This window comes from Pipra filicauda, unplaced genomic scaffold (genome assembly GCF_003945595.2).
Source record: "Pipra filicauda isolate LSUMZ 115617 unplaced genomic scaffold, ASM394559v2 scaffold133_size2016399_pilon, whole genome shotgun sequence".
In the NCBI taxonomy this organism is placed as follows: domain Eukaryota; kingdom Metazoa; phylum Chordata; class Aves; order Passeriformes; family Pipridae; genus Pipra; species Pipra filicauda.
In genome coordinates, this window is record NW_024103807.1 from 1,294,879 (window position 1) to 1,309,734 (window position 14,856).

At 40.7% G+C, this 14,856-nt stretch overlaps 1 protein-coding gene across 39 annotated transcripts in view; it reads right to left on the minus strand.

Annotated features, from left to right (window-relative positions):
* The window catches only part of MADD (MAP kinase activating death domain), a 72,591-nt gene that overhangs the window by 37,911 nt on the left and 19,824 nt on the right, over positions 1 to 14,856 (minus strand). For 8 of the 39 annotated variants that reach the window (XM_039378278.1, XM_027719477.2, XM_027719473.2 and 5 more), the window contains 12 exons: positions 14,404 to 14,535; positions 13,260 to 13,373; positions 12,492 to 12,572; positions 10,328 to 10,506; positions 9,531 to 9,766; positions 9,007 to 9,163; positions 7,936 to 8,039; positions 6,884 to 7,077; positions 5,948 to 6,228; positions 5,164 to 5,303; positions 3,814 to 3,915; positions 1,291 to 1,393 (listed from right to left, as the gene is read on the minus strand). In XM_039378278.1, the coding sequence (XP_039234212.1) occupies positions 1,291 to 1,393; positions 3,814 to 3,915; positions 5,164 to 5,303; positions 5,948 to 6,228; positions 6,884 to 7,077; positions 7,936 to 8,039; positions 9,007 to 9,163; positions 9,531 to 9,766; positions 10,328 to 10,506; positions 12,492 to 12,572; positions 13,260 to 13,373; positions 14,404 to 14,535 (1,823 nt within the window). Of the gene's footprint in view, positions 1 to 1,290; positions 1,394 to 1,853; positions 1,914 to 2,932; positions 2,972 to 3,813; positions 3,916 to 5,163; positions 5,304 to 5,947; positions 6,280 to 6,883; positions 7,078 to 7,935; positions 8,043 to 9,006; positions 9,164 to 9,530; positions 9,767 to 10,327; positions 10,507 to 11,268; positions 11,326 to 12,491; positions 12,573 to 13,259; positions 13,374 to 14,403; positions 14,536 to 14,856 lie in introns of all 39 variants that reach the window. The other 31 variants (XM_039378276.1, XM_039378275.1, XM_027719465.2 and 28 more) reach the window with 14 other exon arrangements.

The following is a 14,856-nucleotide window of genomic DNA, read 5'->3' on the forward strand; positions in this document are numbered from 1 at the left end:
GCATGCACGTCCAACGCCTCAGGCTACAAGATGGCTGTTAAACAAGATCGGGAGAGAGGCAAATCCGGCTAGGCAGGGTAGTGTTTCTTTATCCTTACGCAAATGACTCAGCTGTGATAACACCCCTCTGGGGAAGCACCAGAACAACTCACACACAGCCTGAAGACAGTCCTCTCTGCTGATGGGCCATAATTGACTCACTTGTGCTGATGTAACAGGCAGCTGTAACATCTTAAAAGGTGTCAAAGACTCCTGAAATGATGCAGCATTATGTCCATTGTAAAACTCCCTGCCCCAGAGGAGGTACCAGAGGCATTCCCACCTCACCTAAGCCCAATAAAAGATGTCAGGAACTTCACTTAAGACATAGGACTTTCCTTACTACCCTGGGTATCATTAACTTCTTCCTTCACCACCACCGGCTTTTTCCCTCCCAACCCCAGGTTTCCCTCAATGGATCCAAACTGCAATCATCACTTCAACAAAGCTGGCACTCTCATCACCCAGAAGAACACAAGAAGAGATCAAAGGGATTCCACTGGAATCCATGAAACGGTGACATTTTTTTTTACTTAATGTCTTTTGGTCACACTCTCTCCCCCTTTCTCTCTTTTCCCTATTTCTTTCTATCTCTACCTCACATTTACTGTTGAATAAAAATCTGTACTACTGACTTTAGTATATGGTCTCATTTGCACCTTAATTTGGGCAGAGGCATCTCTCTAATAATTTTAAAGAACCTGCTCATAACACTTGTCTCCCAAACCCAGTAGCTCACAGTAAATTTCACTCTACCTGTGACTGCTACATAAGAACGGGAGGAGAAAGCACAGGCACAGGTCAAGTAACGTTTACTTGCACTATTCTGAATTCCTCCCCAAGGCTGAGAAAATCATGTCACATGAATTCATGGAATCAAACTGCTTCATTTGACTCAGTCGATCCCCTGTGTGGTGTGTTAAAACTCTGCTGGCTAGATCACCTTGTCAAGAACACACTCAGTTACAAAGAATAATTACTGAGTTAAAGTAGGAATCTAGAAAAATTTGGATCTCAGACAGAAAGAGGATACATTTTGAAGCACAGAAAAATAAGTATGTGCGCTATTAACTGTAAGACCATCCATATGGAATCTTCCCAGACAATAGTATGTCCAGGTCTAGGGTCACAGAAAAGTGCTACTTAGTTTTCAACAGCTAGACTTTTGAGAAAACATTGGCCAAGTATGAGGCCACTCTAACTACACCGTACACTCAAAAAACAATATTACACTCAAACTGGCAATATTACCTGGAATTGCTAGTTCGTCCCTGAGGCGATGGAGATTCCCTCTTCACTGTTGGGCTGTGCTTTATGACTGAAGATTTTTGATCCACAAGAGCTCGTCTATTTCCTAAAGAGAAGAGGAAACAGGATGAGAGAAAGGGGTGGGAGGAAAACATTCTGATCCCGGGACAGTAACAAGCAATGCTAAAGTTGGCTAACACACCTATTTGAATCACAGGTAACAGACTTCAAACAAAATGGAAACTCCAAAAAAGCAGCAGCATATATCATATTCTAGCATCACACATCGGCAGAAAACAGTAATGGGAGTAATGCAGAGAGAAAAAGAGAAGATGGTAATGGGAGCAGGAGGTGAGAGGCAGGAAAAGTTCTGGCTGCTCTGCATGCAGTTCCACAACAAGAACCATCTTCAAATTAGTCACTATATGTAAAAGCATAATGCATTGAGGGTGACTAGTATAGATCATGTGGTACTGGTTACCCAGCGAGAAAGGTAGCCCAAAGTCAGGCATAGGGAATGCTGGAAACTGTTACATCATGCACAGCTCATGCTGTAGGGAACCCACCTTCATTGCTTACTGGGCCAGCTTCAGTAATAATCTCCATTATAGTATTTAACCCAAATACTGGGACATAAAATATACAATTAGTAGTGTACTACAATATCTACACGCCCCACTGTCAGCATCAAACGAATCCAGCTACCAGCTTCTTCCCAGCCCTCCCTCAAAACAAAACCCAAATGAGACTAGAGCAGGAAGGATGCTTGAAAGCCCAAGACCACAAGGGCCAGAATAACTAAAGAGATAGTGCTTGACTTGAAATTTGGTATCATGGAACCAATGTATTGCATCTTCAAGGACATCGCTGCGCGTATTGTGTTTGAATAGCACTATGAAAAACATCTGCATCACCGAAGAAAAAATATTAATGGATGCGCATGAAATAAAAATTAAAAAGGAGGATGGAAAGAGGTCAAACAGCAGCAATGAGATGGAGTCCCAGCATCATTTCCCATTACAGTTAGAAACACACACTTGGCAAGAACAATGCAGCAATTTTATATCTCTACAATAAAGACAAAAGCATTTAAAAACCACTGAAGTGCCCAGTGGGAATCCCAGTGAGCCAGCATGCACATGTAAATGAACACAAACACACACACACACACACACACACACACTTGCACATGCATAAAAGAGACTGAGCTACTCCACGGAAATCCCATCCTCATATCTGCATAGTAACTTCAAAGGCCCTACAGGATTAAAATAGTCAAGAAAAGAACATCAAAGTGCAGAAGATGAGGCACAAAGCATGAACGTGGAATGGCAAACCCCATCACTGTTTTCTTCCAATGCATGGAATCAGTCATTAAGTTTACTCAAGGAAATAACCCCGACATGAAGCATGTTTCTTATCCAGCACAACTGGACATGAAAACATAACCAACTGGTAAAAGGTTGATAAAAACAGCTGTGCAGAGTCTCTGCTAGTGTTTTCACCCTACCAGTCCTGTTACTCCTCATTTTACATATAGGGAATGATTACTTGTCTCAAAAACAAAGTCCAAAGCAGAAACACAAAATCCAGCTTTTGGTCTTTGTTTCTACAAGGTCAAAGGTCAGCAAAATATCATACCAACCTTCATCCACATCCCTTCCCAATTCCAGATTAAAGTAATCTTTACCGATAAAAGTGATGAGGAGGAAAAAATAAATGAAAAAATCAACATATTAAAACAAAAGCAGTACGTTCTAATCAGACAGAATAACTCAAAAGGCAAAATAAAATCTCTCCCCAGTTTAGCATCTGAAAAGGTCTCAGCACTAAGGCACCAGCACATGCTCAGTCATCTTGTGTTATTACAGCTGGTACAAGGGTGACCAGGCTTTCTAACTTCCCATGGTACAAGGGTCATTTCTCTAGTGCCCATTCAGACATATTAACTGTTGATACTGCAGACAAACAGATGTTCTAATGAAAAGATTGTGTACATGTGCTAGGGATTGATCTTCACTCTGAGAGAGCTGAAGTATACTTATAATTTGATTTTCTATTTAGTGATCTGAAAAGACTACAAACACTTCAGAAACTCACATGAACTGCAGTCTCCATGGGAGGATGGCATTATCCTCACTTACAAAGGCAGCATCATTGCTCTAATAAATTACCTAAGGCTAGTCATGAAGATAGTGGCAGCACAAAAGTAGGACCTACCTCTTGGTTCCCATTCTTTACACTAAGTACTTAAAAACAAAACAAAATACAAAACAAAACCAACATTCATAACGTATCTGTTAACTCAGGTTAGTCCAGACACTCTCCCATCCCAACACAGCCCAATTTTTAGGAAGAAGACTGACTGAGAAATATCAAGACAATTTACTGTCTTGATTCTTAAGACAGGTACTACCCCAACAACGAAAATGCATCACCCCCAGGATTACTGTTAGACGTAAGACCTCAGACTTCCAAGTCACAAGAACAGTAAAGGTTGTAGAAGACAAAGGGAAAAATGATTACCTTTCAGGCTGGGAAAAGGAGTATTCTTGTCTCTCCCAACTTTCGTTGGTAGGGCTAAGTTGGACAAACTGAAACTTGTGCTGTGGTTTCTGTACAAGCTGCCTAAGACAGAAGAAGAAGAAAATTAAATGCCTAGTGCTCACTGCACACACACAATTTTCTGTAATTCACCATCTTATTCCAGATCCTTAATGATTAAGTTGTTCTTTATTACCCAAAAGTCTCACAAGCATAACATGATCTCATTTACATTGCAACCAAATCTATAACCAGATTATTCTAAACTGTACAAAAACATAAGTTTTAGCTTTTACGTCACAATAATTGCTGTTGGATCTTTGAGTCTTAAATGTAATAGCAATGTCCACCTGTCTTCCTGCACTTAAACAGATAACATCACTTTAGCTGTATTTTCTAGTTTGATCCTCTTTTTGGGGGCAAAGGAATGACTGGGCCACATGAGAAAAAAGGGTGACACATCTCCAAACCTGTACCTCTGAAGTGAGGACTGTGCACTGTGTCTTGTGAAACACTGTAAATCTGTCACAGAACCATGCTTTTTGAAATAGAAGTTTTTCATTTATTAGGAAAAAACATACGTTCTACCTGGTACAGACAAATCTTAAGAACATGATAATGTTATCACCATCTGGTTAAGCCTCTAGACAGCCTGAAAGCATCACATTTAGATCACGGAGCTGATTAACACTTCAAGTTATTTATTTAAAATGTCAGCGTACTATTTCAATTTGCTTTGGTTCCTTCTTTTTGGTTTTTTGCAGCCTTATTTTAGTAACAGTCATTTTACCAGAACATCCAATATATTTTCCCCACTGCTGCAAACTTCTTTCACTGCTGCCCGCTATAGTGCAAGACTCAACTGGTCATGTCTTCTTACTAAGAAATTCTAAATTAGTTTTCCATGTCTGTAGGGTTTTTTATTAAAATATAATTGAAAGTAGGTGAGCACAGTCAAGAAAATGAATTTGGCACCTAAACACACAATGTGGCAGCATGGAAGGCATAGCACTGTAAGATTTTTGTATCAGCATGATGCTTTCTTTGAATGAAACTGAAAGAATTTCTCATCTGTGCCCTAAAGTGCCACACAACTCAAGGGGCTAACTACATAAACAAAGTCCTTCTTACTTACTTTATGAAAAAATCATAAAGCAGTAGTTGTCAGTAGTGTAAGATAAATAGGTCCTGTGGCTCCCCACATGATTTCTGGGGAGTTGATAACAATTTGACAACCAAGTCATTCTCTTAACTAGCAATCCCTCTATTCCATCTCTCTGTAAACTCTAATATAATAAATAAAACTGGTTTAATGAATGCACTTGTACATACTTGCAAAAGACATGATGCCCCCAAAACCTTCACTGCTGTTGTTGGAGACAGTAGAGTTTGGGGAGCTGGCCCTGGAATCTGAATCTGCATCAGAATCATTGGCCAGTTTTAAACTGTTTGGTCGGAGTAACTTCTGAGACCTTTAAAGAAATTAAGTACAACGATTATTAGCATTTCCCCCTCCCATCCCAAAACAGCACACTGTATGACTGTGGGAGACTGATGTTGGTCTCATTCCCCACCTGTTTTCACTACACTACCTGTACCTCTTGGGAAAGAAAAGAAAAGAAAAAACAAGAGAAAGAAAAAATGAGAGAACTGAACATCTTTACATTCAGGCTCTTATTGCCTTTCAGAGCATGCTGAAAACTTGTCTACAAAAAGGCATTGGTGGATTTGAGGGTGAAATGGTTCTGTTTTGAAAGCAATAACAAGAAAACCCACTGTCACCAATCACTGTGCTATCTTTCCCCCAAAAGACAAAGCTTCACACAAAAAAAATTGCTTGACGGTTTTCAGAAATCACTAGGTGATACGCTAGAATGTTCTAGAAAGAACTGATAATTCTCATAGCTCCTACTGCTTACATAAAAGCAAGGAACTGAGGGAACTGAGCAAGTGCTTTTACTCAAACCAGAAGGGTTGACAGCATTTCAATATTAGATGAGAGTGATCAACAAAACATTTCAGGTGCAAAAGACATTTGAATGAATGTTAAACTACATGAAGCAGACAGAAAACCCAGAAGTGCTGTACAGAAGGGCAGGAGACAAGGAGGACTCACCTGCTTCCATTGAGACTCTGGTCAAATCTTGGGGTGTAGCTCTCTTCCTGCTCATCGTCTTCATCCTCCGTAGGAAAACCATACTGAGGTTCAAAGTATGGATTGTCATACTCTCGCTTCCTCACCACCCCTTCTGAGGTGCTCATGCTGCCAGCTGCAATGTCACTCTCACGACGATCCAAGCTTATCTTGGGAAAGCTTGGTTGCAGTGGCAAGGAAGGGAGGTGGTTTGAAAATCCAGCAGCCAACTTCTCTTCTATTTCTGCCGAGTCTGTTGCCTCCTGTGGACCAGTCAAATCATTGATCTGTTCGCTAGTTTGCATTACAAACAACTGAAGGGCAGGACAAGAACAATTATTTCAAACTGGGAAGTCTGCACAGTCTCTGATGCTTGCTACTGCCCCCCCCCCCACCCCCACTATCTGTGCCTCTAACCTAAGACTTTATACATACTGCAGTATTTGTGCATTGTTCTCAGGACTTAGTCCCCTGTAAACCAGACCTTAATAGTAAGTCTTAGCTCAAGATAATGGCTTTCCATTACCACGTTTGGTGGTTATGCAAGTAATTCCCATTCTTCTCAACCAACCACAGATTCATAAGTTTCCCCACACCACTCTGTTCCTCTAAACACATCAGGTCTTTCCAGACTCTGTAAAAGGGATTCCTGTAGTCACAACCTGGACCTTTTCTCTCTGCTAGTGCTGCATTTTTCAATGCATTGGAACTTTTTGTACAGGAATGGTCTATCCCAGCGCAAGAGGGTACCAGCAAACTCCACCTTCCTCAGAAGTCCAGGGAGAGCATGCAATTTAATCTGTGCATGGTTTCACAGTCCTATTAGCTTTTGCCCTTCTCAGAAAGAACCATGTGCATTCTCCCATTCTTTATCTCCTAATATGTTGACCTTGAGGCTGAACTCATCTCAGTACACACATGATTTGCTCCATGGATGACAGTGCTGGGGCTGCTACTGGCTGTAGTACTGGAACTTGAACGAGGCTGATTGTTCTCCTGGGAGTGCTCACTGTCCATGGTCTGTTCATCCATATCCCCTGAATATTCTTGAAAATCATCAAATTCCACTTCACTAGCATCACCAAGGGCTGCATGAGTCAGGGGGTCAACATCTGCAAACACATTATTTTTCATTAAACAACACTTTTTTCCTCAGCTTTTTGTCCAACTAACTAAAGACCCCTAGCAGATGAGTACTGCTCACCAGAATAAACTTGTACAAAAATTTAGGTTGTAAAGGGCTTTTGGAGGTAACCTATTCCAACTCTCTGCTCAAAGCAGAGGTTAACCTCAAAATTAAAGTAGGTTTCTCAGGGCTTTGTCCCACTGAGTTTTGAAAGTTTTCAAGGCTTGACATTCTACGGTGATCCTAGGAACCCGTTTAACTAAAATAAGCATGAAGTTCTTTTCCTTATGTCCAAGCAGAGCTTCTTTTGTTGCAGCTTATGATTATTTACCTCTTGTCCTTGGGACATAAGAAATGTTTTGATACTCCTAGATTTTTATTGAAGAAAGTGAGAGTTTATGCAGCTTCCATACAAGCCACAGAGAATGCATTTTTTTGTCTCCGTTAGGATAGAGTGATACGTTAAAGCCAGGACTGAGAACCAATATGCAGGGGCAGAAAACAGCTCACACTCTGCTACCCATATTGCACAGTATTTACTGGAAACAGCAGGTTGGTTCCAGATCTAGTGAGACAGTTTTGTTCAGCAGCACCTATTTCTGTTTTTCCTCCCCACAGTGTCCTTTGTAGGGCATTGTTTCTAAGCAAGAGAAATGTCCTTTTTCAGCCTACCCCTGGATATTGAAGGAGTATAGAACACACTTCTACCTCAGAGCAAGACCTCAATGGAACAATACCTTGTTCTGATTCAGGGACTTAGGGGAAACATTTTTCCCAAAGTGCAGATGAATGGTGAAAGGGAACCCATGTGGACCTCGTGAAAGTAAAGCTCAAAGTTACTCACTTGGGGTATCACCATTAATGTCACATTTCATCATCTCACTGACAAAGTCACCAAGGGAGGAGTAGGAGGAACTTGAGTCGTCATAGTCGACACTGTCACTGCCACTGCCACAACAGGTGAGAAAGAGAGATGAGTGGCAGCATAAAAGCAACAGCAGGGCCTGACATTTTAAAGATGTGAATTGGCACTGTCTTCATGGATAAATCTCATATTATAATATCTACAAGCAAATTTCACAAGCCAGCTTCATGAAAGGTCAGAGCATAAAATATAACTTTCAGGTACATGAAGAGAGACGGGATTTAAAGCCTCTTAGCAAAGTTAATGAGGCCATGTATAACTGAGCAGAGAATGGTGCATTAATTCACAAAATATATATGTGTTTATGTAGGCCAACTTCAAGAGAATAGGAAATCACAAATAAAAGCATTTCCTTTTTGCACTAATGATAAAAGCCACTCTGTTAGCACCACTGGTGCTGTGTAGAATGTAAAATATGTGCCAGTCCAAGCCTGAAATATCTCACAGATTGGGAGAGAATGAAGGATAATGAAACAATCACAAAAGTCCAGGAAATGTGGCCAAAACATACTATAACAAAAAAGTTTCCTTTCATTTTACTGAACCCACAAGGAGGTTGCAGGCAGTGGGTAGTACTAACAAGCTTTGCATAACTGTGGGCAGGGAATAGAGATTAGAAAGAGTGGTAGGATGGGTGGGAGTATTTGTAGTACTGCAATAGAAATAACTAGAGAAGGAACAGCATGGAAGAAAAAAATCTTAGGGTGTGAGGATATGCCAAATGTCAAGTGGCATAGAGGTAGCAAAAGAAAACAGGAAAATACTTATGGAGAAGCACTTTAAATGATGACACTAACAAAGGGTTAAGAGGTTTGTTGTGATAACAGAGCAGTGCAAAAATTTACTTCAGTTTCAGTACTCCGCCCAGACAGAAGAAATTAAACAGCAACCTGGCAAGCTACAGGAAAAGGCTGCAAACATGAAGTAGGAAGAGAGGTTCAGCAATTTGAAGTAATTATCATGTGTTCTAGGGCCATGTTCCCTACTAACCTGTCATCAGTGGGATCAGAATCTGTTTCTTTCTCTGCTGGGATATTCAGTGCTTCAGCCAGCTGTGAATTACTGTCATAGACTCGATAGTGGATCGGCTGCAGCTGGTGAGCATACCACTTGGGTTTGTCACCAATCAGGGCTGGGTCAAACATGTCTGCACAAAATACAAGGAGAGCATTAATTGAACTAATTTGTTGGTGTCAAAGGCTTCATTCACAGTGAAACTACCCTTTACTGACTCTTGCACAAAGAAAGGGACAGTCTCTACTCTAAGAAGCCTACAAGACTTCTCTGTAATGAAACAAGACAAAAGCTAAAATTAATTGAAGGAGTGGCAAACAGCGGAGCTAACTTGGTAGAAACATGAATATACACATAAAAATAGAAAAATATTCTTTGAACTGAATTTCCCTCCCCATCAGGAACAATACGGTACAAAATTAAGTCCTTCCCTAGAATCTCTTTGCTTTTTAAGTTCCTGCATTATGTCCAAGTGCAGGAAAGATGAGACCGAAACTTACTGTTATGAATTCTTTGGAAAGCATAGTTAGTAGGATTGAGTGACCATTCTCCAAAGTATTCTACTGCCTGTGTTCTGGAAAGCTTATCTGCAAAAGGTGTTTGCTTCGGCCTAGAGGCAAGAAAAGAATTTGCCTGGAAGGCCACCACTGGTCGTGGGAAGAGACGAAGAGTGCGAGTATGCATTTGGAAACCTTGCAAAACATTTGGTGAGTTGAAGAATCTCACCATAGCAACTCTAAAAAGAAACAGAGAACAATATATCAGATAAAAACACAGAACATAACAGAAAAGAAGACAGAGAGGCTTTAAAAGTTATGCAATAGGCAATGTTTCAAACCTTTGAAGAATAGTAACCTAAGTCGTCTTAGAAAACAGTTATCTTGAAAAAAATAAAAGCAAAAAAACAAACCAAGACCCAAGAAATCACTTCGTTCTAACTCACCACCCAGTTCACCAATACAAAGGATGAAGGATATAATTCTTATATCCACTAGCTGAGGTAACAACTAAGTCTCCAGCTTTTTTTGTAGTTCAAGGCTTGTGATTTAAGCTGAGGATACAATATCAGACTGACAAATCCAGGTAAAGTGGATGATTTATAGGAAAATGCAAGAAACAAAACACGCCCTCAAGATACACTTATGTTCATGCAGTTAATAGATCTGTAATTTCTGCTCTTTTTCCCCCCATGATGTGAAGTAGAATCTGCAATAGAACCTGGAAGATGCTGTTTCACCCATAGAAGTGTCTGTACTTTTTTATGAAGACTCAATGGTACCTTGCTGTTCAGCCTCACCTGGTAGCCACATCGACAGAGTCCACATCATTTCCATAGATCAGGGGGTTGAATTCTGTGGAAGGAGTAGACTGCAAATCATTCTGTGGTCTTCCCAGCAGCAGTGGCACCTCCTGCCCCTCCTGGAACTTCTCTAGATTAAGAATGGGCTGAGTATTCAGACTCATGCTGGCCAGGGCCTAATGAAGGACATTATGCACACATTCAGCAAGAACAGTTATTCAAGGAACAAAAGAGAGATCAGAGCTACCCTGCCCTCTAGGCAATTGCAACAATTGTGCATGCTCCATTAATTTGTTTTAAACCACCTCCTATGCTGAGTCAATAAATAACTCCAGGCCCTCCTTTATGTTTATTGTCATAATGATCTCTTCATTGCTTAAACAGTTCTGGAGCCAGTCAAGGAGTAGCACAGAAGTCCACTTTGATAGATCATTCCTGACATGAAAACAGATAGACCAAATAGGATCACAAGTAGTATGGCTCCGCATATGACTTACTGTAGAGTTATTCCCATGTGCAGTTTGAATACATCTTGGGACCTAAAGGCCTTGAAATTTGCCTTGCAACTTGGCCATTCAGCCAGTGAGTTTGATATACCAGGACAATGTGAAGACACTTTAACACAAACATCTGCCTGTATCCCTGCAAACCTCCACTTTCCATCTAATTGGAGTCTTCATCTCTCCATAAAGCTAACACCCTCTTCAACCCTCATAAAGTTTTCATGGATACGCACTGGAGCAGCACAAGTGATAAATCAGTCCTGGACACCCAGACCTATCCTAAATCTTCCTCATGTATCCCATTTGCCCACTGAGGCTTCGTCTTTTCATTGAAAAAAAAATACATAAAACCAAACCAAACAAACAAAAAAACAAAACCTCCAAAGGAAAAGTGTAAAATGGAAAATTGAGGGGAAAAGAATAAAATAAAAGAACCTTGTTGTCGGGAGTGAGCAGCTGTTTCTGAGTGATTGCAGTCATGCTAACCAGACACTGGAGGCAAGATGGAAGATCATATAATAACACCACAGCAGCCCATCAGAGCCAAGACGAACACATGATCACAGAGAAACAGATGGAAGGAAAAAAAAAAATCTATTACTACCAAATATCACAAATGAGAGGAAACAAAAGGGACCACAAAATAAGCACATCTTAGGAAAGAGGTCTAACTGCCCCACCCCCAAACATTCACATCTTGCCACTTTGGAAACTGGAAAGCCTGCTGTCCTTAATGATGCAGCTAAGAACTTCCTACTACAGTTTAAAAGCAGATATCCTGAAATTCATTAATTGACTCTAAGACCCAAAGGCACACAAAACATTAACCTTAGTGATGTGGGCCACAATTTTGTCTTGTCTACTTTGTACAGCAACCAGCAGCACTCCTTCTTTGCCAATGGTAAACTCTTAATGATAATGCCCATAAGGAACACATAGGGATGTAAGCTGAATTTGAGTGCAGACTCTGAGAATCTTAAATATGGCTTCAAAAAAACTGCCATTTGTTCTTCTGATACCCAACTTTACCCTAGTGAGAGAGTTTTGCTAAAGAGTGCCTGAAATTGCAAGGGGGTGAGGCAGCAGTGGGGGGAAGGTTGTTCTAACAAAACTCCAGGCAACACATCACTTCCATCTGTGCTGACAGCAGGTACTGGGGTATGACAGAGGTTACACACTTTGCTCTCTTGGTCTACGAGGAAAGAGCAAACCTCATCACATTGGTAACACCTTTACCTTTAGATACTGCATGCAGCGTGCATAAGGAAAACAGAAATAAAGAGATAAAACCTGCTTGACACGATCAGCCAGGATGACCCAAGCTGATTAATGGCTTAGCAGGACCTGAGAGGAGAGACTGAGACCTCACACACAGATCTGTGAATGGAGGGGAAACAAAGATGATCATAGCTTGATGGATCAAGTCAGAGTTTAAAGCCCACATGGCAAACGTAAAGGAGGAATCTGGAACTTTCTGCACCAACTGGAAATAAGTTAGCCCCAAACAACAGTAAAAATCAGAAACTATCTATTGTGTACAGGGCCATTTCAGCTTTACATTTGCATTGCATTCTTACCCACTATAGCAGAAGAGCTGGGCAAGACTACATCTGCTAAGTTCTACTGAATCTGAGTCCTTTCCTCAAAGTGCATATTACCTGTTTCAGATGCTTTTTCAGCTCTGAAGCTTCTGGCTCCGGCAGCGCTGGCAAAGATTCGGCATTTGTGGGAACAATCACCTGGAATTAAGCACAGCAACAAACTAAAAATTCCTATCTGCAGTCATTTCCAAAACAGAATCTCCTGAATCTCCACCACCCTAGAGACCAAGGAATAGAAGTCATAAAGTAAAATAATTAATAATTAAAAAACCACAATCTGACACACATACAGCCGCATTTCACTTTGATGTTCACTTCTCTGTGGTTGTTTTTGTTTACAGTATCCCAAACAGTGGAGTTACTTTACCACAGAAAAAAGAGAAGTTTGAATGAACTCACACTTTCCATCAAGTAGATGATGGTTTACACATTTCCCTGGAATTAGCCTTGCTCATACCTCTGTAGACAGTGAGATACATAGCCCCATTTGAATCATCACAACCAAGGCTGCTGGAAGACTCTGAACAGATTGGGTTTCTTAGGTAGGACTATAAGAAACAGTCTCACAAGTAGTCAAGAGGAAATCCTCATTTGTTTGAGGATTTATCTTCTAATGAGATAGCCAGATGGATTAACTGAAAAAGGATACCTTATGCAAAAGAAATGGGAACCTTGAGACACAATAAGGAATGGAACCCTAAAGTTTAAGATGGGAGTGGCAAAGACAGACCGAGGGCAGGCATTATTAAATTCTCAGTAGGTACACTGAAGAAAGTACACAGTTCCCTGGAAACAAAGCCACAAGTCCTGATGGGTACTACTTACCCTGTTGGTATCCAGGTCAATAAGCCAAACATCATCAGGCATCTTAAAATCCAGTTTGTAAAGAAAGAAACTTGCTGGAACACCAATGATATAAGGCGTAGGGGCTAGAAGCAACTGAGAGAAAGACAGACTTTACTAAGGACAAGATCAGCATTTGATATAACCATTCTTCCCAAATATTTATTTATTGACTACAACAGAGCAAACACAAAAGGCATTGATAAATAAGTAATTAATATCGTACAATAGAAACATTACCAAAAAAAAAGAATAAAAGTTCCTGCTCAGAAAGCTTTAATGTTCAACTAGAAGAAAATACATTTCCACCTCCCATGTTCCTCTCCAGGATGTAACTACATGGCTCTTCAGAAACAGTTTCCCACATTTATCATGGACCAAGGAAAAAAATGTTCAGAGTAAGAGCTTAACTTGAAAAGCAGCAAGTCACAGATTAATACATCCTCAGCTCAGAATGAGTCTGTGCCATTGTAAACAGGCACAAACTATATGCAGGGGCTTAACCTTATGCTTGTAGTGGTAATTTGGTTTCAAAAAAATAACATCTCTACGAAGTAGAAGATAGACTTTTTTTTTCAAATGTATGTGGAAAACCTTATGGGAAATTCAGGAAAAAAGCAAATCAGCAGAGGAAAAAGGTTTAAATCAATTATGTACGTAGCAGCTTGAGACCAGTGGCTTGGGAGGCTAATTTATTCTTTAAATCTAGAACAGTTGGTCACCTCCAAGGGGTGGTACAAGCACAAACCTGCAGCATCAGTTACAGGATAGCACTGAAGTAATAAGATGGCCTGAATTCTATTTTTCCAAGCAAAATAATGAGCTCCGGCAAAGAGCCAACTACTGGCAAAACCCAGGTTCCCAGCTGATATTTCTGAAAAGATTAAATTGCAGACAATAGTTTCTAAACTCTGAATCAAGAGTCCTCAAACATCCTTAAATATTACTCTGGACCCTCCCCACAAATGTTAATTCTCAGTGGGGGAAAGTGGGGGTGGAGGAGGGTGAGGTGGGGTCGTAAATACTTGTCATAATATTGTGGATCTGTGGCCATTCAGTCCATCGTTTGTTTACTACTGCTTTGAAACACTCTATTCTATGAGAGCAACAAAGGAAAAATAAGTACCTGTTCTGCAGAGGCCATGCAGGTGGGAAGCAGAGGGATCACGGGGAACATGTACTCTAATGGGTAGATCATGGCCACAAAGGCCATCACAGACATTGAAAGCGCATTATAATCTCGGGACTGCAATACAATCTGCAACCAAAGAAACTCCCATTAGCACAGCAGCAACCATTCACTTCTAATACTTCCCTCAGGGATATACAAAGATCACAGCCTGCAGGCTCCAATTCAATGGCTATGAACTGGGTAACTCTCCATTAATCTGTCTGAAAACAAGCTTCAGATGCTTTTTGGAGTGAGAACAGAACTTTTCAAACCAGGAACTTCAGAAGAATCTATTTCTTCCCCCCACTCCCACAGACAAATTGATTCCAGGCAGTGCAGGGAGACAGCTATTCTACACATCCAGCCTATGCTGGTTTTGAAGAGGGCAGAGCTTCCTACATACTTATC